Source organism: Struthio camelus, chromosome 17 (assembly GCF_040807025.1).
Source record: "Struthio camelus isolate bStrCam1 chromosome 17, bStrCam1.hap1, whole genome shotgun sequence".
Taxonomy (NCBI): domain Eukaryota; kingdom Metazoa; phylum Chordata; class Aves; order Struthioniformes; family Struthionidae; genus Struthio; species Struthio camelus.
In genome coordinates, this window is record NC_090958.1 from 5,226,707 (window position 1) to 5,251,732 (window position 25,026).

Genomic DNA, 25,026 nt, shown 5'->3' on the forward strand with positions numbered 1-25,026 from the left:
GCCGGCGCAGGGCTGGTGCTCCGGGCAGAAGGTTCTCAAGAGAGGCCAGAAGTGGTACGTTTATAAACATTTGGAATTTTATTTTAAAAAAACATCACAACCATTAACATTGTTACAGTTAGTTGCCGCCCTGGGGTTTGCACACGATGATACGAGCATGCTCACAACAATGGTTTCGCATTGGTTTAGTTTTAGTTAAACAACCATTTTTAAAAGGAAAAAAATAACTCAGCACACTACCATTGAACTTGGTTTTAATGTTTCTCCACAAATGGTGAAAAATACTAAAGTACAGACAAGGAATAATCATAATGTTGTGGCCAACATTATAAATATGGAATTATAAATTTAAAACATTTTCTGGTTTAAAAAATAAATCTGGTAGTAAATGCAGCTCTGCGGGTCTGCCTCTAGTAGGGCCGGTCTCTGCGCTCCTGGCGGTGCTCACCCCTGCAAGCGGAGAGGCCGGGTCAGTCGCAGCTCCCAAGGAGCGTGCCCTCTCCGAGCGGCTCTCCCCACGGAGTCGGAGGGAAGGCACGCTCCTCGTCTGCATTGAAGAGGGATCTAAAACTAGCACGGCCAACCGCGGAAATGAGAGGCCCGGGAGCCACCCCCATCACCAGTGCTTCCATGCAGCACTTTCTGTGGATGTTGCTGGGTTTAGGGTCACCCTGTCCAACAGAGTTTTCCCAGTCCATCGAGATGCTCCCATTAAGGTGCCAAACCTCCCTTTCGCCCTTATTCACGCTTCAATTTGCCCCTTTTCCCAGGTGGTTTGCCCAGAGGGCAGCCCTCAGCTTTTGCAACCCATTCTCCACTCACTCCCGTACATACTTGTCCATTTTTCCTGGTCCTCCGCGCCTTCCACCTCTGCCTCCGCCTCCCATCTGTTCCATGAGCGGTCCAGGTGGGCCCCCAGGTCCTCCGCCTCGCCGTCCTCCTCCTCCATATCCACCTCGATCCATACCCCGGCCTCCTCTGAATCCACCTCTGTCTCCACCTCGGCCACCTCTGAACATGCCACCAGGTCCCCCACGGTCCATGAGGCCACCTCCTCTTCCGCCTCTCATCCCCCCGGGGCCACCTCTACCACGGTCTCCACCTGGGAGAGAGGAAAAGAATTCACAGGAAAGAACAACCTGAGAACAAGAGCCTACCTACTCTGGACACTTCCCCAGCCTTTCAAACTCCTGTCCCTTCACGGGTAATCTGTGGCCCAAGAGCTGGTGGAAAACTCTGAAGGCAAATAAGGTTGCAAGGCAGGAGATCCACCCTGCTCATTGTCAGCTTGCACATGAGAGCCGTCGTGCCCAGGGACTGCAGAATCAAACGGACCAAGCCGCTGGCTGAGCTGGATGTAGCCAGAGGTGACTGAAGCCAACATGCAGCAGCTCCAAAGTCTCACCAAGCTTCTCCTCCACAGCAGGAGAAACAGTGCTGACAAAGGGGTCATTACCTGGGAGCAATGAGGTGACAGTGTTGCTTTGGGGAACTGGAGCACTGAAAACAGCCCCAAGGAAGAGGCTCAGCAGTTCAAGACAAGCGCTGGAAAGCGTGGGGGAGAGAGGGCGGAGCACAGCACTTCCAGTCTTCATCTTGCAGCTCAAAGAGGGATGTTTCCCCGGTAACTCCCAGGGTTGGAAACAGCCACTCCCTTGAACTTGTGCGTAGAGAGCCCAAAACCATGCTTGGGGCGGCTCGCTGTCCTTATGGCTATCTTGGTAACATCAGTGGCTACAGCACAAGCCCTTCACAGCTGGGAACACTGCCACACACATACCTGGAGGGGGAAAAGGGGGCGGCAGAAAGCCTTCTGGTTTAGGAGCCTTGCACTGATTACACTCTGTTCTCCAGGCGAAGTTCTGGTTTCCACATCCCCTAGACAAAACCACCAGTTAAGCAAAGACTGCAAACACATTCCGAGTTAAGTAACATCACTCAGAAGTGCTGCTTGGGCATTAACGGGAGAGCACAGTGTCCTGGCACAGAACAGGAGACACGAAAGCTGGTCAGCAGGACCTGGGGTGAACCCCTTGGCCTGAATTACTTGGCGTGCCGTGTGGTGGCAGGGCTGTCTGCAGACTGACATCTGCTGGGTTACGCTGCAACGTGGATAAAAGGACCTGTGACTTTGTGGTCTGAGCTAAAAATGACTGTTCTCACCACAATGGAGCGGCTACACAAGTAGCGCATTCACATGTACCTGCTGCAACACTTGCAAGAGTCAAAGGCAGCATGGGACAGCGCTGGGTATCTGCCCGAGCAGAGATGGGAGTTTCCATGTAGGGAGAGCAACCCGGTACTTACGGATTGGGACACTGCCAGTCCCCAGCTCGGTGCTGGACGCTCCCACCGGAGGGGTTTCCTCTGGATCCCCGTGGTCCTCTCGAGGAGAAGCCACCCCTGTCTCCACCTCTGCCTCCCATTCGGCCCATGGGACCACTCGGACCACCGGGACCCCCTGGACCACCAGGACCCCCCGGACCTGAAAGGAAGACTTCATTAATTCCAGCAACGGTTGAAAGACAGGGTGTAGCTCAGCAGATGTTACACCTTTGTCTTTGCCCTTTTGGGGCCTGGGGAATTGGACAACTTACCTCCGCGGAGCGGGGGAGGCATTCCCCGCTGCTCGCGTGGGGGCATCCCGCCTCTCATGCTGTTCATCGGGCCCTTCTTCCGTGTGAGAGTAACTTTGATCTTGCTCCCCTGAAAATCCTTTCCTAGAATGAATACAAGGACAAGAGCCTCATTTTGTGCTGTGAGGTTCCACTATTTACTGGACCCAGATACCACACGCATCTTTCTCCAGGGGATTCAAGTGCAGAGTCATTAATTGCACAGAGAATTTCACCCAAGCGTCAAAGACAGAAGGGAAAAATTCCACCTGCGGGACTACAATAAATTCTAGTTACAGGAGAGTAACGGGGGACAGGAACCTGAGCTACTGTGGATAACCATGATCCAAAGCAGCATGCTTGTGTTCCAGTTAAAATCAGAAACTTTTTAGGCAAAAGCCTGCATGATAATCTACAGCCAGCTCCAAACGACTATTACCCTACATACACTGAGGACAGAAACGCCCACTTCTATCAGCCAAGAATTTAGCTAGGAAATCTTGAACAAAGTGATTCCACCACAGAACACACTCCACGTACTCACCATCAAACCATTCTACAGCTGTTTTGGCAGTAGATGGGTCATCATAGGACACTGTGGCATCTCCTTTTGGTTTGCCAGTTTCTTTGTCAATGTAGAGGTGTATCATAGGCTGCCCAGTCCTTTTGTTCATCTAGCAGGAAATCAAAAGAGCATCTCAAATCACATCTCCCCCGTGAGCTGAGTGACGACTCTCCTCTGTTCCGCTACTCAACTTGAGACAGCAGGCATCCTAAGCTCGCCTCATTCTGGCAACTCCATGGTAGAAGAAAGGGCCTTCTGGCTCACCACCTGAAGCAGCCACTTCCTAGATAACCGAGCTGGCCCAAAAAACAATTGCCTGGCACACAAGCCTGTCCTGTACACACATGGCAGTGTAAGAAAGGGGCTATGCAAGAACTGAATGAACAGTGAAGAAACCCTTCTCTCATGCTCCTCCACCTCTCTCCAGCCACCCCGATCCCTTTAGCCTGCCAGCAGCAGATCCACAGGGGCACACTTGAGCCTCCACTTCGAGGATGTGAGCGTCGGTGCTTCTGCAGGTCTATCCGGGAAGTCGAATGACAAATCCTGCAAAGGTCCTTCCGGAAAGCCTGAACTACAGGTTAACTCTAGGCTGTGGCAATCTTACTGCTCCACCAGCAGACCTGTCCAAACCCTGGATAAAAAGGGCTAAAGGGAAATGATCAAAACGCTAGTAGGACGGAGGTGGGCAATCCCTTTCCACCACCCTCTATCAGTTGGAGACATGCTGGCACTGACCTGCATGCACACGTTCTTTCTCACCTTCACAACACCACACTGTTTGAAGAAGTCTGCCAGATCCTCCAGGGTCACATTATCATTGAGTCCCTGCACATAAACTGAACTGTGGTCTGAGTCCTCATCTGGATCCATAGGTGGGCCTAGGAGATAATTCACAGTGTCACTACAGTGAGAGAAAAGAAGGGAATTCAACATAGCGGTGTACTTGTATCAGGTCACCCCCTATACAGGCTGCTGCCTCTCTTTCAATGAGCGCATTTACAAAGTAGCATGAACATCCAGGCATTTGGAGCAGTGATTCTGCAACGCCTCCTAAATGTGGGGAGGGAGAACTGCACTGGACGCTATGGCCAAATCCCTGGAAAGACCTTGGCTTTAGCACGCGTGAGCTGGCCTGTCTCCCACTGGCTGTTTTGGTTTGCTCCTGTGCAGCAGCCAGGTAGATACCCACGCAGCGCAATGTAAAGTACGTGGTTAAGCCACTTGGTTGTAACGGGAGATATCTAAGATGAGGCACAAGGAAAAACTTCTTTGAGCAAAAGACACGATGCGTGTTAAGCTCTGCATCCTTTGTGCTCCTGCAGAGACATTCAGCCCTTCCTTGCTGCACTAACCATCCCTTTTGTCAGCAGAGAAATATGCTGATCCCGGAAGACTGATGCAGACTGGTGCACAACTACCAAACACATCTGCACAACAGGAAGGAAAGAGCTAATATGCTTACAGGCCAGGAGGCGGCAGGACAAGGCAGGAGACTACCAGACAAGCTCCGGTCTAACGCAGCCTGAAGTTTGCTTTTTGCTGTACCAAATAGCTACCACTCAGCTACTCAAAAAGGCCCCCCCTTTTCCCATGGAGAGGGGTAAACATCTCACAAACACTGACAGTTTTCCACCAGCCCAGGTGTTCTGATGAATCAGGAATACAAGAATAAAGGAAAGAGCCATAAAGAGACTATAAATGGCTGAGCATCCTTGTGCTCCTTCTCCAGCAGGGCAAGTAGTAGGGCTATGTCCTCTATGGGCAACAGCCCTTGTCTGGAGCAGAGACGGAGCACAGAAGGTCTTAATCTCACAGTCGCAGGAGAGAGGCTGAGCAGTTGTTTGCAATTACCTAAATCAAGGTCTGGTCCTTCTTCCATGTGTCCTGCCAGTCAGGAGAGAATCATAAAAAGCTGTGTTAGTGCACGTCTTGCAGGCTGAAGAACTGACACACACAATGCTATCTACTTATAACCACCATTTGATGGCATTGGTTAAACTCAAATTGACCTGCATTGCAGAAATGTCAGCAATGCACCTTTTACTTGGTGATCAGTTTGCTATTTTTAGCAGCCTTTCAAAACCATTAACCATTATTACGCTTTTTAATGTTTTACCAGGCCAATCAGTTTTAAGTTTATTAAAAAAAAAAAAAAGTTACTTTAAAAAAAATTTATTAAATCCAAACCATTTATTTTCCCCAAATTACAGAAGTGGTTTCAATTCTTCCAAGTTACCCTGTGTCCTGTAACCGCATACCCCTAGGCATCGCCGGCAGTACCCATTACAGTCTTGTTGCACATGTCATTTTAACCACTTATCAAACTAATAAAAATTACACTTTTTCTAAAAACTGTCTGCAATTTTTTTTTTTTTTAACACTATCCATTGTAATGCTCAAAAACTTACCACCAGGCTTATTGAAGCCACCTCGCTCTCCAGCGCTGCTGGGGGGATAAACGAAGAAATGAAGGCCTTTCCCTTTACAAAGCCAGTACCGCTCTGAGCCTCTGCGGCTCACTGGGAAGAAGGGCACTGGCTAAACATCTCCAAACAATGCATCTGTCTCTCTCTCTCTCATCTTGTCACTATGCCTTTCTTCAGGGCAGCTCGCTCAAATTTCCTTTACATACACAACCTCGCTTGTCTGGTTTTAGACACCACTTTTGCTGTTGGTACCCTTTCATTACTTGTATTGGTATTATCAGTGCAATACTTGGCAAAAAATGTTTTCGAGCGTTACAAATTGTGCTTTTATTTAAAAGAAGTCCTCGTGTCGTTCACTGGTCAACTCCCTCCCCTCTGTGTGTCCATAAAGGTGCACCCTCAGCCTCTCGCAGCAGGAGAGCAAAGCGAGCCCGCAGGTCCCTAACATTAACAGTTAAAAAGGCAGGAGACAACCATACGCGATACCTACAACACAGTTCAGATGACAGTTCCACTAAAACCTCGGTATAAAGCCATACATTCAGGTCACTACTGAATTTAACAAGTCTCTGTGGAAGGAGAACTTACAGAATACAGCGAGGGCTCGAAGGCCTGGGGTGCAGCTTTGTGGACACAGACCAGAATGGAAGATTTCGGCACATGCCAATGCAAACTCACAGCCGCAGCTTTCCCCAAAAGCCTCGGCTAAAGCTTTCAGTTTATGACTGCTTTCAAGTGCTGGCTGATTAGGAAAACGCCACCTGAAAAGGATTTCGATGTTTCTTTTTCTTTTTGGAAAGACAGAAGTTGTTTTGAAGGAGACAAGCAGAGGAGGGAGAGCACCACCTATTTTCTAGCAAGTATTGCACCTCTAATACTGGAAAAAAAAGTTGTCAATACACAGTTTCAAGCTGTTGCATGCAGCTTTGCCTCCTTTTGTTAAAGTACACACCATATATGTAATGTCTCTCTTTTTAAACACATACTTTTACACTTTTTAATGTTACACAATTCTAAAGTAGTATACCTCCTCTGCTTTTATTACCAAAAAACAAGTATGCAGTTACCAAAGTTACAGAAGGATTCCATTTATACAATGAATACATTTGGTTAAAAATATTCTATGTATATTTTTCCTCTCCATATGGACACCGTGTCTAGTCCCACTTTTCATTATGCTGCCGGCTGAGTACTGAGTACGGGTACTTTTTAAGTATTGAAGTGTATACAAGGCTCTCACTTTGTAACCTGTAGCATATAAATGCGACAAAGCATGTTAAAAAGTTTCCATGTTTAACAGCCAATGAAAATATAAAATAATTGAGTCAATGAAAAAGGGCATGTTAATAACATCGAGCTCCTTACCTGCTGGAGACACTGAAATCCATCACCACAGCATGATAAGAAGGGCCGAGTTCCCCTACCTGCCCTTGGTGTTCATGGAAGGGCCACCTTTTCTACGGACAGCAGAAAAATCTATGCCCATAAAGCAGGGGGCCCTTTTTAATGGTCTAGTCAAGTGGAAATCACTACATATGTAATTTAATCTCGGATTACAGGTGTGATTAGAGATAGATGGTAAACTTTTGCAGTGAGAAGCTCTGAAGGGACTAGAAATTTTAAGATGTGATGATAGATATTTCAAGTGTCTACATCTACTTTAAACCGTTAGAGATAAATATATCATGGTTGAAATCTTTATACAGAACCATGGAATTCTGTTCCACTCGTGCCAATTCAAGCCAAATGTATTCCAACATGAATAAATCTTTTTCTTCTATTTCCATGTACTGGAGAGTTGCTTTTCTCCGATAAAGATTTCATGCCACTTGAATTCATTTTGACAGAGCTATGCAGAATGGTACTGTAACTTGCCCAAACTCTGGTTGCCACCAGGTTGTAGAACAGCTTAGTAAGTTGTCCATCCACAAGAAGCTGCAATTCTGGCTGCCCTGCCAAATACAAGGGCCGGCATCCCACGCCACATTTCCAGTGTGCATCTATGGACACTCTGCATAGCTCTGAACTACATTGTGAAGGGATGGAACACACACAAAGCTACACCTTCCTTCTCTTATTAGCCTTTGGTATTAGTCCACCTTCCTCACCTTTATTAAAACAGACACCACAGACAGGGAGACAAACTGCTGACCTGAAGACATAGGTTTACTAAACCAGATTTTGCCATCAGTTAAAATGGCCAAACTGATTTAGACCACCTGAAAGCTCCAAGGGGGAGCAGTCCTGGAAGTCAAGTCAGATCTCTGCGTGTTCTCGGGGCCTTCCTGCACGCTCCAACCAAGCTCTAAGTACTCTGGCCACTCAAAGCCATGGCTTCAACAGCAGCAATCTGCCCCACACATACACTTACGACAGTACCTCTGCATGCTACTTCTAAGGTAAAGAGGCTGACAGTGTAACACGAGGCTGACACGAGGCTTCCGCCTTGTACATACCTGAACTGTCAAGATCCCCATTAGTGAGGCACAGGAAGTAACTCCTGGACCTGGCGGAAGGTTTGTGTGTGTTCGATCCAAAAGTTACTGTTAAACCCTGCAGAGGATTTCACCTCTGCACGACCATGAAGGGAGCTGAAAGTTCCAGGTTTAGCAATACCCGTAATTTCCCCCTGCCCAACCAGCTGCAGGAAAAACAAACAAACAAACAAACAAAAAAACAGATCCTGCTCTTATTTCCCCTAGGATAACATTTCCATGGATTAGAAGCAATGCTGCTCTAGAGATGTGCTCCATGGAAGTACAGCTGGGAATGTCAACCTTTCAGTCCCCTCTTTCCATTTCAAATCCTATGGGTAAAACAGAATTAGGTAAAAGGAGAAAAGATTTGCTCTTACCCCATTCCACCGCGTCCTCCTCCCCGCCCACCTCTGCTCATGCCTCCGCGATCATATCCCCCTCTTCCCCTGCCCCGGTTATCAGGGCCGCTCATGTTCCGGTTCTCTCCTGGGCCTGAAAAGCCTCCGGATTCCTGTCCGTATACATTCATACTGCTAGGATGGTCCTGACGGAACGAACCTGGGGAAATTTGTAACAGATACATTAGGGAACTGCAGACAGGAACAGGTCTAAGCTGCCTGTCCCCTATTAAGCCTTTTCTCCCTGCCTTCAGCATCAGAACAGAATTAGTATCCCCAGACAACTGTCTGCTACAGTTCCTATAGCGATAGCGTTGTCCAAAGAAAGAAGCACCACTTTTCATTTGTGGAACCAAGTTTTAAGTTAGACACTACCAGTCTAAACTCTCCAGAATTGTCACCTGGCAATACACAGTTGCTTATACCAACCAAGTCTTGCCCACGCCAGGCCATACCAGTATTTTGTATTTCTGTGCGTTTCAACCACCCGTTCACCTTCACTACCCCGAGGCAAGCGTCACAATTTGCTCCTGAGCCAGGCAAGCCAGTTTGCAGTGAGAAGGACTAAACCAGCTACAGTATACCCTCCCTTCAATGCAGCCGCAAGCCGAGACCCCCTAGACCCAAAAGACAAACGCAAAGCCTCTTTCTGCACGCAGCACATCTCACGTGCAAGGGCCACAGAAACCAACCCTTTCGTTGATAATCACACGGCTCGAAGCACACTCACTCTGTTGGCCATAACTGCTGCTCTGCTGGCTATACTGGCTTGGGGCCTGGCTGTAGGATCCAGTCTGGGGCGGGTAACTAGTCGGCGGTGGCTGCTGCGCGTAGCTGCTTTGCTGGCCATAGCTAGTCTGTTGTCCATAGGTGCTCTGTTGCCCATAGGTGCTCTGCTGGGAATAAGTGCTCTGATCATAACTGCTTGGCTGTGTAGAGGAATAGCTGAAAGATAAAAGCATTAAAAACATAAAGATAAGCCAATTCACTCAAACATGTGCATTAGACTGCAGAAGTGTCTCACTAGAGAGTAATGCAATTTTAAGCCGTATGTACTATTGAAAACCACTTAAAAAGGTGAAGTCAGCCTGTGGAAGCTAGTCTGATAGCAGGAGAAAAAATAGACCTGACTGATTTTGCTTTTAGCAGTCTATGCGACCGTTCACAATTCACGTATAACTCTAGAAAGAGGCAAAAGTGCCAGGGTGAATATCAGCAGCAGTGCAGGTAACAGGCTTCACTTCTGCCTTAGCACTGAAACAGTCTCAGTTGATGGATAATAAAGCAGTTCCACTTCACGTACTTCAGGCTCTGAGAATTTCAAAACAAGCATTCTAGAAGTCAGCATCAACACCATACCAAAGAGTGGTAATTAAGGATATCTGAAGGCAAGAGGCGAGCCCCTTGTCAAAACCACATGTAAGGAGGTGGCAAAGGTCACTTTCACACTCCGTATCCAGGAAATTTCTTTAAAGCATCTGTCATTTCTGCCTTGCTAGTGCAAATATGCATGCATAGACATCTATTCCCTCACAATCTCATCTTCCTTACGAGAAGAAATATCCCAACAGGAATCACACCTCCCTTCCCTCAGAACATCAAACCTTCCTTTAAATTTGTTCATATAAAATCCCTTAAAAAAAAAAAAACAAAAACGTTTTGCCCAAGCTAAGCCAAAAGTTCCAATATCAGCTGCACCAGGCTTAGCTTTCCGAAAGAATTACCTGGTAGGAGGATAGGATGGAGGCGCAGTGACTGGCTGCATAGGGTAACTGGCAGGCACCTGAGGATAACTGTAGTTACTCTGTCCGTACCCTAGGCTGGGCTGGCTGTAGCCTGTCGTACTTGATTGCGGCTGGCTAGTCTCTGCTGGTTTGCTGCCATCCTGGGGTCTAAAAAGCAATATTCAGCAATGAGGAAACGCTGGTACAAACCCCCTTCTGCAGCAGCAACTAAGGCACTCAGATCCCCCCGCCACACACACACACTATAGCAAGGTGCTCCCTATTTCTTCTGGAAGTGTTACAAACTAGCATCAAATCAGTGTCAGTCATTCTGACAGCAGCTAATATACACTAGTGAAATACTAAACATTTTGCCATCTGCTGATTGGCAATTTATACACTCCCCTGCCACCAGGAAAGGCCTGGGCATCATCATTAACAGAGCACTTAAAGGGCACTAAAGCTTCTATTTACCAGCTGCACTGTGAAACCTAAGGCAAGGGATTTAGACTTTGGCTCTAGAATGAATCAAGGATGTGAAACGGCCAGGAAAGCCAATCAGCAACGCTGTCGCTCCACTCTAGCTGGTTTTGCACAACACTCGTAAACCATTAGCTCAAAAGCAGCCAGAAACTTTGTTAGTTCAAGGCAGCATTGTTTGGCTTAAAATCCAGTGCAACGAGATATGGCCCCATATACGTTATCCGGTGAATGGAAAGCAACGTTCAGTACAAACTCTCAAGGTCTGAAAAGAGTTCTTGCACATAATTCACGTGTCGTCTTCTTTCCTATTTGTCCCTTCCTGTTTATAATCTCATGGTGTTTCTCAGAGCCAAGTAAAAGCAACTAAACTACTTTTGTTATACAGGCTGGAAAATTACTCATTTTAAATGACATCAGAATTAATATTTCTAGTGTTATCTAAAAGATAGGGACAGAGCTGCGTTAAGCTCTACCTTTCCTAATCAGAACAGCTACTGCAAACATCAGGTAAATGAATAAAGCAGCTTTTACTTGCTACTAAATAAGGTTCCATTATGTATTCTAAAACTTTCCTGTACTGAGCAAACAATTACACTAAACATGCTATCGACAGCGTCCGGACGCAAGCAATTTAAAATGCAGATTGTCTTCAGCGCATGCATCTACTCAAATCACAGTACGTAACGTTATCCTAGGTAACCCCATGACTCAGAGATCAGATCAGACCCTGGTCAACCTTTTGTTTTATATCACGAGTCAAGAGCCCATTTCTGCTGGTTAGTCGCTCTTCCCATCTCATGATAACAGGGCTGACTCACTACGCCCAAGCAGGAGCTACCTACACAGCTTCCCCAGGCCTTGAAACGGTGGTGGGATCAGATGCAGCAAGAGCAAAGCTCAAACACAACAGACAGAAAAGGCACGTGCAAAAACAGTGGGCTTCGGTTCCCCCAGTGGTGTTCTCGGGCTCACCCAAAGGGCTCTCTCCAACAGCAGAGCAAACACGGCCTTAGGAGGAAGACACAAAACAGATGTTACCTTGCAGGTGCAGATGTGGCTGGCTGCTGCCCGTAGGCTGGGTAGGCTGGCTGGGTGCCATAAGCGGACGGTGCTGCATAAGAAGCCTGGGTGGTGGTAACCGTAGCGGTGTTAGTATCGTAGGCGGCTGTGCCATACCCCTGCACGGGCTGACTATATGCAGGGGGGGCAGTCGGGGTAGTATAACCTAGAACAAACGACAGCCACATCAGATTAGCTCGCCAACCTCCCTCCAACGTTTCAGACTATTTTACTTCTGTTCATGGTTTATCGAGACCTCAGAAACAGCACAAATTTTACCATTTCAGGAATACTACAGGTGACCTCAAAATGACACACTAATCCGTGCTACCCCTTCTGTCTTCCTCAGATAACCCCTGCAAAGGGAAACCTCAGCCTACATCCCTAACGCTGTCATCGCCAGCTGAGCCCAGGGGAGCCAAAAAACACGTTCCAGGATCTTACGGAAAGCCACCTTTTAATCAGCATCCACAGACTGCTTGTTTACAGCTACTGAAACTCACAGCTAATGTACTAAAGTGCACACAGGACAAGCCAAGGCATGCAGAGTCTTCTGAAAACCAGAAGAAGAGACAAAGCTCCTGTCAGCTTTAAGGTAAAATAAATGCAATTGACTGAAAAAAGTTCAATCCTATCCTTTCAGCGTTTTTGAAAAATGAAAGCGCAAAATGGCACAAGCCTGACTTAACAGGTCTTCTGGAGCCATTTATAAAGTATTGCTTTGGATCAGTAATTCTAGAAACAAAAGAAAACCGCGTTGCTTTTGCTCTAACTTAAAAGAGCTCAAAAAAGAAATACACGGTAGCTCCTGATGTTTTATATACCTCTGTCTCACTTAGAATTTCACAGCTTGCTTTAGGTAAAAGCTTAGAGTTCACATAAATAAGTTTCTAAACAATTGTCCGAGATATCTGAGATCCCAAACGACCTCCATTTACACTAGTCTTTCCAACAGCTGCCACGAGATAATTTAGCTAACCCGTTTGGCTTGACATAAAGATGAAAATCAGGTATTAACATGTTTTTTTTCCCCCTCCTCCAGTTAAGGACCTTGCAAGCAGGTTTTCAAATTACAAAACAAAAGACTTGCATGAAAAACCTTACCAATTAAAAATTTTGTTAGCAGAAGCTGGCTTACTAAAAATACAAAACTTTGATTGCCAAAGAGCATCTGACTGGTCTTACTGATGTGTCCTTAACTGCATCAATTAAGGTAACAGCTTCTCCTTCACTTGTTATTTTTATTAAACATAAGACATTTGCGATGTATGCTTCCTTCTAATTATATAGCATTTCAGACAAATTGTGCTGTAGCTTTTTATTTCAATTCCCCAATTTGCAAAGAGAACTGTACTTCCAGCAGAATAAGGCTTATGAACCCGCAGCTCCTTCCCCTTCTTCAACCATGCCCTCACAAAGCACTTTCCCAACTTGCTGCGCTTTGCAGGTAACCGGCTACAAAATCAGGCCCCTTCCTAACTGCTTGAGCTAGCAAGTAAAGAGGAACAGAAGCGAGAAGAGGAAGTCCACATAGCACAGAAGTTAATGAAAAACAAGCTTGTTTTCTATCCTGAGCGTTATTCTTGAGTTTTCCAGTTACTCTCAGGGTCCTGATGAAGGACCAAGCGGACAGTAGTTTGTCTGGTTTTTTTTTTGTTTTTTTTTTTTTCAACCGCCATCAGCTGGCCTAAAAGGTATTGCCTGCTCCCACAAGCCTCGTTTCTTCTACACTTAGCCTACCAAACCGCTCTCCCAATGAATGCCAGTAGGCTAACTTCCCCATCACACTTCTGCCAGCCTGGAAACACTAAAGCAAGAGAGTAAACTCGTCTCCCACCAGGAAATAACTGCGTGGACCAGCAGCAAATCACTTCTCAAAGTCATTCAGTCATTCCTTTTTGCTGAGAGGATCTCTGAAAAGCAAAGTCCTTTTTGCGAGAGTTACTGAAAAGGGTGAATGAAACGATGCTGAAGAGGATAAAACGAGCCTGATTTTTTGAACCTCAGACAAACGTAAACAGCCCAAATGCTTAACGTGAGCCACCCATGGCATTTCCACCGAGATTAAGCAATGCCAAAAGTTAAGGGAATCTTTATTTTAACTGGCTGAAGCCTGAACACTTACTAAAAATGTCTACGGTTTGCAATAAGGTTAGCTCTAAAGTAAGAGTCACAGAAACCAGAGCCCCTGAGTCCCAATCTCACCCTGGGCGAGTCTTGTCACAGGTAGGAGGCACAAAGAGGTCTTCCCAAGTCTGACCCTTTTGGGACAGCGAGTGGCGACATTCCCCCCTCAAATCAAATGAGTGAGCAGGTTTGCTAAGATCTAGCTCTGCACAGTCATCAGAATAAAAGGGGAAACAAGACTATCCTGAATTTGAATGCTTCAGCTCTAGCTGGAGCATTTCTCATGCGAAAACACGCCTAACAGGAGGTTTCCGTACAAGCAGAAAGGGCAGTGATTTAAAATCCCCCTGGTCTAAATTCTCATTTCAACAACTTAGTTTAGATACACAGACAATCCTCAAGAGCTGTATTTCTGAGGGGGACATTAACATTATATCCCTTCTCTGTCCTCCCTCCACCATTTAGTAAGACATACAGAGAAACTGCAGAACAGATACTGTAAGAAAAAAGTAACAGAAGAACTTTGATAACCTGCTTTAAGAAGTTACCTGGCTCACTTTCCTCTCAAAGTATCCGAGCCTGCAAGCAAAACCTTTATCCAAGTCTACGAATTCTTCACACGGAGGGGAAGCTTGCAGAATTTGGTCCTCAGAGAACCTCGACTAAAAATAATACTGGATTCAAAGAGATTTATTCTGAAATAAGCAGCCTTCATGTCAGCTAGCAGCAGTTTCTGGAGGAGTCTCTCTGATGCAAGCAGTATTCAAAGCTACCCACGGGGTCTACGTGCCCAAAGAAAGCTGACACCTGTTTGGCACGCAGATTTTCTACCAGTGAGAATCCAGGGAAGGAGAAAGAAGCCACCCTCCCTCTGCTCTGTTTCCATATAACAGATTATTGCAGTAGCCTAAACATCTATAGCTATGTTCATTTCAAATTCTGAATATATAAAAAATTCAAAACATATATATATAAAATCCTAAACTGCACAGGTAAAAAGAGAAGTGGGGGCTGGTTACTTGTAGAAAATAATTCCCACTTAGCTATTTAAAGTGGATTCATACTTGGATATTTGAAATTATGTACTGGCCCCCAAATGACATTTTTAGAAATCCAATAATCGTAACAGACGTAACTCTTATTTACTCTCGTAATTCATGCTTAGACGCTGCAGTGATTAAAGAGCAAACCATGACCACAGATTTGATGGCGCTGATTAATCCTCTAATCCACTTTCTGTCTGAGGAGTTGCAAACAAGCCTACAGGCTCAGGACCCTAAACCCCCTCTCCATCACATCAAAGCAACAAGATGACTCCAAGACATCTTTTCCTACAGCCACGGGAGGGAAGAACTGTAACCTCTGCGTTAACTCTCACCTAAGGCAGCCCAAGAGGAAAGTCAGCGCAAGTCTGAGATGGCGGACCGCTTCAGACTGAAAGAGGTCCCAGGCAGGTTAAAACAGCCCTCATCTGAAGCAACGAGGTGATGCGGAGGAACCGGCTCTGCCATTCTTGCAGAGTCTGGGAAGGGTGTATCTGCCTAGGATTTGGATTTCCCTGACAAAAATGCCGCATCTTGCAAAAAAATAGGACTGTTAAGACAAAAAGGCACTCTGCTTTTAAGCAATTCCAGACGTTCCTCTGCTACAAAAAGTCAATCCCTAGGAAAAATAAATTGAAATTCAGTGTAAAATTCTAAGTCTCTTTGGGCAGAGATGTATGCCCCAGGCAACACCACGGGCTTTGTTTAGTCTGAAAAGCCAAAATGAGTACTTGGAAGAGCTAGAGTGATAGAAAGACAGGCTTTTAGCACTGTTTCATTTGCACAGCTCTGACTCTTCAGGGAGAGGCAGGTACAGGAGGGATAAATACCACCTGGCTCTCTGCCTTGAGGATAACATAAATCGTTCTGCCACAAACAAACGCTACATGGTCTGAGGCAAATAATATTTGCAGGCCTGATATGATCTTCTGTTTGACCACTTCTAAGTTTTCTTTTTTGATGAAAAAAAGTGACGCTTTTTGCCTAAAAATGAAGCTGTACAGGCAAGATGCCTAATTTATTATCCCTCCAGCAAGTACACCCTAGAACCGGAGGGACAAGCGAAAACATAACCGCTGTAACTTCCTGTGAGCCTTGCAGGACCAGAGTCAGTAAGGGCTAAAGGACTCAAACATTTTTAAGAAAGAAATTTTGGAAGTCTACAAATCTGTTCTACTACTGGTCTATATGTTCCGCCTACATACTGTTAAAGAGAAAGAAAAAAAAAAAAAAAACACCTGTAGACAGTCCACGGTGACACTGGCTAAAGGCTCCTTGGTTTTCATTCTGGAGGACACGAGCTACCTACCAGGCAGAAGCTTCCCTCATCCATAAAGATGTTTAATATTAAAGTGCTGTGTAACTGGATATCCTATAGGGTAATTTTTTCCCTCTGCATTTTCCTTGTGAAGCATTCTCCAATGCTTTCTGTGGCTAGATACCCCATAGGCACACTGACTGTCTGTGCTGGTATTCACATCTTTGGGAAATATTTAAGAAAGCTCCTGCTGTAGTAGACATTTATGTCTTTCATAATAAAGGATGTCTCTGCAGAAAATGGCATTCAGAGCATTGCTTGGAGGAAAATGTGTATTCTTTTTAAAGACTCCTGAATAGTCAAGCCCAAATATATCAGAATTGAATGATGTCTCACTAGTTTCTTTTCAACATTGAGACATTTTCACGTATAAAACTCCAGTTTAAAGAGCACACGTTGGAATAGTTTACACAGCACTTATGAACATGTGAGGTATGCGTCTGCACTAGAAACCCAAAGACCCAAAGACATAACATGGAACATGCAAAGGTGGTGGTCAGAACATCTGGACATGACCAATCATGCTGTTTACCCTTTAGGAAATGATACGACAATGGGATTGCATTCACCTGAAACCTCTTGGTATGGCTGTCGTTATCGCTTAGGAAGCTTTATCCATAGAGAACGCCACTCAGAGGAGCTTTTCAAAGATGCTCACTTTAGAGGTGTGGAACTTGCAAACGGCATTACGTCCTAGCAAATTCCTACTACGACTGTGTGTGTGCGCGCATTGTGATGTTGTATGTTTTTAGTGCTAAGAACAAATGACACCTAAAGGGTTAACATCACAAGTTTAGACAGGATGAGACAGCATTTTCCATGCAAGAGTGAGCAGGATAGTCAAACCTGTACTGGTCCCTTCTATTGTGGGAAGCACAAGATAAAAAGTAGAGGGTACACTATCAGAACAGGCATACAGTCGCTTTCACTGGTTTGATTTTCAGGTAACTGAAGCGTTCAGGAAAAAGGTTGCCTGCACAGATTCAAAAGCAGCCAGAGTACACATTCCCAAGGAGCGCTGCTGTGCAGCGTGTTTGCTTTACTCTTTTTAAGTCAAGCACATTCTGTAGCCATGCTTACTTCCACAGCATAAACCAGCACCCCAAAGGTTCCCTGAAAAATTAAATGGGTACGTTTGTTTACTCCTGGCACTCAGCCCACCCACATCTTAGCATCTTTTTAAACTGCCCTTCCCTCAAGGGAGTAAATCCTTTCCACATCAAAACGGCCCAGAGTAATCCAGTACAGTTTAGGCCAGAGTTCCCCAACACAGATAAGCTAAAGTCTTCAGCTCAACTCTTTCCCCAATATAAACACAGTCTGGCAGGTGTAGCAGCTCTTACCGGTTGGAGGCTGCCCGTAAGAAGTTGCATACGCGGTCTGCCCATACGTTGCAGTCGTTTGAGGCTGTGTGTAGCTGACGTCAGTGGGCTGCCCGTAAGTTCCATAACTCTGTTGCCCATAAGTCTGCTCCAAAGACAATATGAATTTAATTCATGAACAGGAGTGACTTACATGCATTGCACAGATATACACACACTGTTCTGGTGATGTACACAGACTGGGGGATCTGTGTTACCTGAAGTATTGAAAAGCAATCTGAATCAGGCCAAGGCTACTGTGAAAGTTTGGGTGCTACTGCAAATTTCAATTCAGATCTGTAACGAAGTTACAAATGCATTTTTTCAGTGCCATGACTGGAGGGATAGCGTCTTAAATTTGCACAAAACACCTCTGCTCTACGCAAAGCAATACATGAAAACATCTGGCTTGTAATGACCTAGGCACACAGGAACATCAGATACTTCCCTGAGTAATCTCCAACACCGGCAGTGGCTCTGCTATGAGGGCAGAACTGCAGCAAGTAAAATAAACTCCCCACTTCAACACGAAATTGCTTCAGCGTTATCTAAGAGGAACCTACCTAAGCTTTCAATTAGGAATATTCTTTATGCCCACTTTTCAACAGTCTTAGAAAGAGGAGACTATTTCGACACCTGAGGCTAGGATTAGCATAAGCACGCTAGGGTTTACCATTCCCAAAACTGTTCCAGCTAGGGCTACTTCTATTTCAGTGTCTTTGCAGGGAAGCATTCGGCAAGAGAGCAGCTCTCAATTCACACCTTACCTGAAGTTCACTTCCAAGTATAGACAATCACTAAAGAACTGCTTCTGTACCTCGTCTTGCTCAGTCCCAGAGACAGCGCTGCAAGGCAACTCTTCAGCCACAGTAGTTTGAGCAGCAGCCCAGGGTGACTGGATTAGTACTGAGCTGCTGGTGCGGCAGTTTCACCAGCTTAAGAGCTAACTACCCTCAGCCCTGTGCCACAGGCCAGCTGGCTCAAACTTCAGGCACCAGCCAACTTCAAATGCATCTACGTGGTCAACAGTTTGGTTTAAGAAAAAACTCTAGTTACAGCTTAAGAAGCAGCATGAGGACAAGTCTTAATGTCTAGATTCTCAAGGCTATTTACTGATTTCAGTGAGAGCTAGGAACTTATATCCCTTTTTGGGTCTAAGCCTATATCTTAGCCAGTCTCACTGAACTCAAATCACAGATCTTAACCAAGAGCAGAAAAGCTTTGACCAGACTCGAATTTCTCCCCAGCTGTCAAAGTTCACCACATCAAGAGGCAGGAAACGCTGCAAACCTCCCATGGCTATTTGCCTACAGCTGAGTGTGAGCTGTGTTAGTCTCACACTAAAAGGATGTTGACAATGTCTGTTTTTCTACGGTTGCCAGACAGTTTTCACTTACTTTTCTGCTGTAACCTCTACATTCAGAAGTAGTTCTTGGAATTGTTCTGTCTCAATATATTTATTCAAAATAGAAGTTATTGTGGTCATCATTTCAGACGACCCAAACACCAAGACTGAACCTATGCTCCTCCTGTAACAGTGGTATTTTACAAAGGACATTCTTACGCTGCAGCAGGAGCAAAAGCTCATGTATTTACACAACCTCACCTGCTTCAGACTAGCTAGCTCAGGTACCAGCAGCATGCAGCGTGGCATAGGCAGTCTGACCAGGCACGGTGAAGTCAGACCACGCTCAGCTCCACAGCACTACAGCTAAGCTATCACCACTACTAGCATTAACCACTTTAAAGCTGCTCAGTAACGCTGCAATACCATAACGCAGTCATTTCTGTTTCCGTAACGCAGACGTACTCTTGGAAGGCAGGTTCTTCCCCTTGAAAAAGAAGCTCTCCAGTGATGCTGGGGAAAATTAACCAACACTACTTTTTAAGGAGAAAAGTTTACCTTCAAAAGACACACTTGGAATGTGTATACAAATGTGTTTTTAACAACTCGGACCCTAAGGATTAAAAAAAAACTTCATTTGCTTAATCTCTTAAAGATCATCGTCATTTTGCCATCTAGTCAACTGAAAACATTAATAGTTTAGCAATAATACCTCAATGAAAAATCTATTCTCTCCTCCTACTTTGTCCAACTGCTGCTACTTCACAAATGGCATTTTCCCCCCACCTTTTTTTTTTTTTTTTTTTTTAAGGTTTCTCTCCTACACTGCTGAGTAAAATACCCACCAGCAGGTTGGTGTCCAATGTACACCAAGCATAAGGTTTTTAGGATTCTCTCAGTTACAATCTTAGGCTAGGAGATACTAAGAAAAAAGGGGATTGCTGAAACTCCTTGATTTTTAGGTTGCTTTCACTTTAAGAAAGCAGTTCAGATCGCGTGGGAAGCTACAAGACAACTTCTTAATGATGGATTTTGACATTGAAGTTCAATGTTTTTCATGGCTGGCAGAGCCCTACGTAGTTTACTGGAAGACACGTGATTCCGTAGCAATTACAAAACTGTTCCGTGTTTTACCTGGGTGGTCTGTGCATATCCTTGAGCTGGCTGAGGTGCATACGCGCTGTAGCTGTAAAATGAATTTAAATACATTTATAATTCAGCCCCATATTCCTGACTTCTGTAATATATGCATCACATAAGAGAATTTTCAAGTATCCAAATGATTTCTGAAATGCCAAGGCAACACAAAATCTAAAATTTAAAGGAAAATCACAGGACTTGCACATATATTTGAGTTAAGACTAAACCACAACTATTACATATTTATATTATACCATTTTAGAACACAGAGGATAAGACTATAATGCTACTTACCCCTGCTGGGCTGCAGCTTGGCTATAGGTACTATAATCTACAAGGAAAAACAAAAAAGAAAGGTTGACAAAGATAGTTAACAAAATTAACAGTGCAAGAGCACAGCAGCTGGAATTTCCTCTGGCAGCTTGAAAGGAGAAAGAACTGCTATAAACCACTGGAAATCATAGTTTCAAAAGACCTAAGGTAAATGCACTTTTGCAGTCTTTTTGAAGGCAACAAAACCTCTCTTCCCTGCATTGTTACTGCTATTTGCAGCAGCAACTTTGATCTCAAATGACCCTACTTTAACTTAACTACTACCTTGGATAACACCCAACCCGACTGGCAGTAGACTGTTTTGTTTTGGAACAAAAGAAACACTGGGGCTGACACTTACAAAACTCTCCGTTTCAAAAGGCCAGGTTGCAAGCTCTTTGGATCCGTGGAAACTACAATACTTCTCTCTTTCTATTTAACTTTCAAGGACAAAAACAAATTGCTGGAAAGTTCTAACACTCTCCCCATATCAAAGTTCAAGACAGGCAGCTGGCAATAATTCCTTCCCCAAAGCCCTGATCTATGGCAACAGCCTGATTCAGAGGAAAACTGAAATTCAGAAAACGCAAGCAAAAAAATCTACACTTAACCAGTTAGCTGCAAGGGATGGAAAATGCATCCAGCATGGCAATTACAAGGCTATATTTGAAATGATTACAGCTCCTAAATGTACGCTTTCCCTCATATTGCAAAGCATTTCAGTTTCCTCCCAAACGTCTAGAGCAAACGGTAGCGACGAGTTCATCGCTTAGCCCAAACCTTCCCAGACAAATTCAAACTCTTCCAGAATCAGAAGAGGCCCATCAGCAGAGTAGGGAGATCAGGAAAGAGTTCCGACTTCCAATTTGCCACTTGGGCCACTGCACTTGACTGAACTGGAAGCAGACAGAAACAAAATGCTATTATACCTTTTCTTATACAGAGCCAAACAGAAAGAGGTTTAGGTGTTTCTGCTGCCATAGTACTTAGGGTAAGCTAATCTTTGGTAAAAACCTGAAGCGCATGAATTTAAGGAATCTGGCTGAAGACTCTACAGACATCAGTTATCCTCAGATTATAGAGAGTGCCTTAATCCCATTATGACTCCAGCTGTTTGCAACTGAAGTTGACAAAGCACGAGAAAACATTTTGAATAGTTTTCTGCTGTCATACACCTTCATGCACCAAAGGTTCCCGTTTCTTGAGGCCACAGACTCGTCCATAATACAGCTTTCCACTCTTCTTCCTAACCCTTCTGCGTGAACATACGGCTTTTCCTCCCTTTCACTTCTCTCTATTGAGGCTGGAGCTCAGGCTCTAGGGCATGTGTTGATGGAAACGTATTAAGAAAGGAGATGCCATAACTTTGGTAGTAGTTTTTGACAGATGTAAACCACTGCACACTGGTCAAAACACAATAAAAAGATGCTCAGCTGCTACTCAAAGGCTTCCAAAATCCTGAAATGCGCCACATACGTTGTTAGACTGTTTCAGCACTACTCCCGCTTTCCTTATATGTTGTCAGGTTTAAGATTTTAAAAGTCCAGCTTGCTAAACTCAGGGCCTTGCCTCTTTTTTCAGTCTACGCGTGACTACCAGCTCCGCAAAATGTGGAGCATTAAATACCATCACCAATTCCCCCTCATCCAGTTGAGCTTCTTCCATCTCTCACTGCCTCCTCCTATCTCTCAGCGCTCCTCCATTCTTTCCTGCATCTTGCTGTACAACGTCCTCACTCCCCCCTCTTTTCCCAACCTCACCTCCTCTTCGCTCCCCCATCCGTCAAAACCTCCCTAGCTCTCATTGAATTCCCATTTCCTGCTCCACTCTGGGCTGCTGTCATCCTTCAGGCTGTTCACATCTATAGCTCCAGCTTCATCCCCTCCAGCAGGGCTGACTGCCGGGCACCCATCTCCCCAGCCTTCACCCCTGGCCCACTGACCACCGGCAACCTACCACCACCCCGGGCTTGGATCTTCAGCTATGCACACAGTCGCCAGTCAAAGCCTCCTTCGCACACTCATATCCCCTTTTACAGCCTTCACGCAGGCATACCGAGATACTCCATTCCTCCCTTAGCTAGATTTAAATCCAGGTGAGTAAGTTTAATTTGCAATTTGTCTTCTTCTCTTCCAATTTGCTAGAACACAGATTGGTGCAAAGCGTTCAAAAAAAATATTATGGTTAATTTTTTAAAAATATCTCCGAGCCCTTATTTCCAATGGGAAATTAATCCTCATACTTATATTTCACGAGGCTCAGGAGCACAATAGCGCAGCCTTAAAATAGTAGCTCCCACAAATGAACATTTCCATTTATTAAGCGGAAAGACAGCTGTATTTTTAAACCCCATTTTGACAATGCTACGGCACATGTTTCTTTAGTAACTTTTTTCCCCTGCTCTCCAAAGCGATATTAGTCATTCTCCTTTACACTCCTTGGTATATGACATTTTCTCCTGTGGGACGATCCAATCTTCTGCATCGGGCTTTAACTCTACATTAAACATGATGCCGCCACCGTTGATAAGTCTGAATGCTGACCTATTTACACCCATTTGCGGCCCTCACGTGAAAGTTATGTTTTCCTCCACAACGCTTCACTGATTTCCTTCAAAGGAATCACAGTGGCACCAACAAACAGCCTTGAATAGCCCTTAGGGAAAAAAAAACCCAAAAAAACGAAGGCATGGGGGAAACCTTCAATAAAGAGAGCGATTTTTTGGAAGGGCGTGAGCCAAAGCATCTTACTGCGCTTTTTCTAGGGTGGAAGCTCTAGCAATACGCTATCATAAGCTTTTTTTTTTTTTTTAAAATAAACTGACCAAAAAAAAAAAATCAAAGTATTCCCATCAGAGCGAAGCCCCGGAGAGTTACGGCTTTCTGATGAGTCACCACTGACAGCAGCGAGGACCCCTGCGCGCCACGGGCTGCTGGGGGGAAGCTCGGCCCGGCCGCGGCCAACCGAACCGAACCGAAGGGGCCGGCGGCGCGGGGCGAGCCCGGCCAGGCCTCGGCCGCGGGGTTGAACTCAAGGCCGGGCTCGCCCCGCCCGCCGCGACCCCCGGGCCCGAGCGCGCGGCTCAGGCCGCGGCGGCCCCCAGCTCCGCCGGGCGGGACCGCGCCGGCGCCGCCATTGTGTCCCCGGCGCGCCGAGCGCTCAAACGCGCCTCAACGGCACCGAAGCGGCGGCGGGAGCCGGCGGGCCCGGACACGCGCCGCTGCCCGGCGGGGCCGCCCCGGCGCGGAGGCGGCGGCGGCCCGGGAACGGCGCGGCTCGGGCTCGCGGCGGGGCGGGGGAAGGGGGAGGCCCCGCGGCCCGGCCCGGTTCCGCTCACCCGTCGACGCCATTTTCTCGCCTTCCTCCTCGGCGCTCCCAACGTCCGGCTGCTGCAGCCGCCGCCGCCCCGCGCCGCGCAGGCGCCGCCCCTCCCACCGCGGGCCGCACCAAGGCGCCCGCGCGGGGAGGGGGGGAGCGGCCCGGCGGCCGCCGCGGCGAGGGGCAGCTGCCCCGCCGCCGGGATCCGGGCTCTGTCTCGGTGTGGCCGAAAGCCGGTACCGGCCTCCGGGCCGGCGGGCGCCGCTGGGGACGCCGCTGTCCTCGCGCTGCCCCGCGCGCCCCCCCTCCCGGCCGGAGCAGTGGTTCGGCCCGCCGCGGCTGGGGAGCGTCGCGCAAGAGGCGCCTCGGCCGCGGGGCGCAGCGCGGGGCCGCGGCGCTGCCGGCGCCGCCGCCTGACGTCACGCGGCGGCCAGGCGTCACCACCGCCTGACGTCACGTAGCGGGCGCCAGCAAGCGAGGCCGCGGCGTGGCGTCATCGCGCGGCGTCACGCGCGGTGTTGGGGGGTGGCGGGGGGATGTCACGGCGCAGCTGCCACAGGCGGAGCAGCTGCCGCGTGGCATTGCGCGTGAGGTCACCTGTCGCACGGCGTGACGTCATCCTTTGAGGCCACAGATCAGGCACAACGTCACGCAGTGGGGAAGGGGGCCCGGCTCAGGCTAGGCCTGGGGCCACGCGTGGGCAGGATGCCCCCCCGTGGGGCCCCCCGACCCCCCTTCCCCCCCGCCTGCCCCTGGGGCACGCAACCCCCACCCATTGCCTCCCCCACGAGTGTGGCGGGAGCCGGGGGCACCCCGGGGTGCCGGTACCGGGGCGGGCGCCCCGATGGGGGCCGCGGCCACCCCCTGCCCCCGGCGGCTGTGGCCATGTGGCTGCACCGGCAGGTACTGGGGGGGCAGCGAGGCCGGTACCAGGGGGGTCTGTGAGGCTGGTACCGGGGGGGGGCGGCGAGGCCGGTACTGGGGGGGGGGCAGTGAGGCCGGTACTGGGGGGGGTCTGTGAGGCCGGTACCGGGGGGGCTGCGAGGCCGGTACGGGGGGGGGTGGCGAGGCCGGTACCAGGGGGGTCTGTGAGGCTGGTACCAGGGGGGGCGGCGAGGCCGGTACTGGGGGGGGCAGTGAGGCCGGTACCGGGGGGGACTGTGAGGCTGGTACCCGGGGGGCGGCGAGGCCGGTACCAGGGGGGTCTGTGAGGCCGGTACCGGGGGGGTTTTGAGGCCGGTACCGGGGGGGTTTTGAGGCTGGTACCGGGGGCTCTCAGCCGGGGGGTGCCCGGTGTTCAGCTCTTCCCGGG

At 47.3% G+C, this 25,026-nt stretch overlaps 1 protein-coding gene across 6 annotated transcripts; it reads right to left on the reverse strand.

The window, feature by feature from the left end:
* Positions 1-55: 55 nt before the first annotated feature.
* EWSR1 (EWS RNA binding protein 1) lies at positions 56-23,845 on the reverse strand. 6 transcript variants are annotated; one of them, XM_068911174.1, is made up of 18 exons: positions 23,734-23,845; positions 20,379-20,415; positions 20,079-20,130; positions 17,582-17,705; positions 17,085-17,099; positions 11,730-11,916; positions 10,209-10,376; positions 9,215-9,429; positions 8,464-8,644; positions 5,592-5,626; positions 5,035-5,067; positions 3,943-4,061; positions 3,160-3,289; positions 2,598-2,720; positions 2,308-2,485; positions 1,781-1,878; positions 835-1,102; positions 56-450 (listed from the first exon to the last, which is right to left on the reverse strand). In XM_068911174.1, exons 1-18 carry the CDS (start codon positions 23,744-23,746, stop codon positions 411-413), a joined length of 2,016 nt encoding a protein of 671 aa, XP_068767275.1. In that variant the 5' UTR covers positions 23,747-23,845; the 3' UTR covers positions 56-410. The 6 variants fall into 6 exon arrangements, with proteins under 6 accessions (XP_068767275.1, XP_068767274.1, XP_068767277.1 ...); XM_068911173.1 differs by having other exon boundaries at positions 5,592-5,629; XM_068911176.1 differs by lacking the exon at positions 17,085-17,099.
* Positions 23,846-25,026: the final 1,181 nt, after the last annotated feature.

What these genes read in the sequence shown, in the direction of transcription:
- EWSR1 (XM_068911173.1), bottom strand. An exon ending in CAAGCTGCAGCCCAGCAGGG is followed by an intron (nt 20,131 to 20,378) that starts GTAAGTAGCATT and finishes TTCATTTTACAG; the next exon opens with CTACAGCGCGTATGCACCTC. An exon ending in AACAGTGTGGTGTTGTGAAG is followed by an intron (nt 3,290 to 3,942) that starts GTGAGAAAGAAC and finishes ATTTCCTGCTAG; the next exon opens with ATGAACAAAAGGACTGGGCA.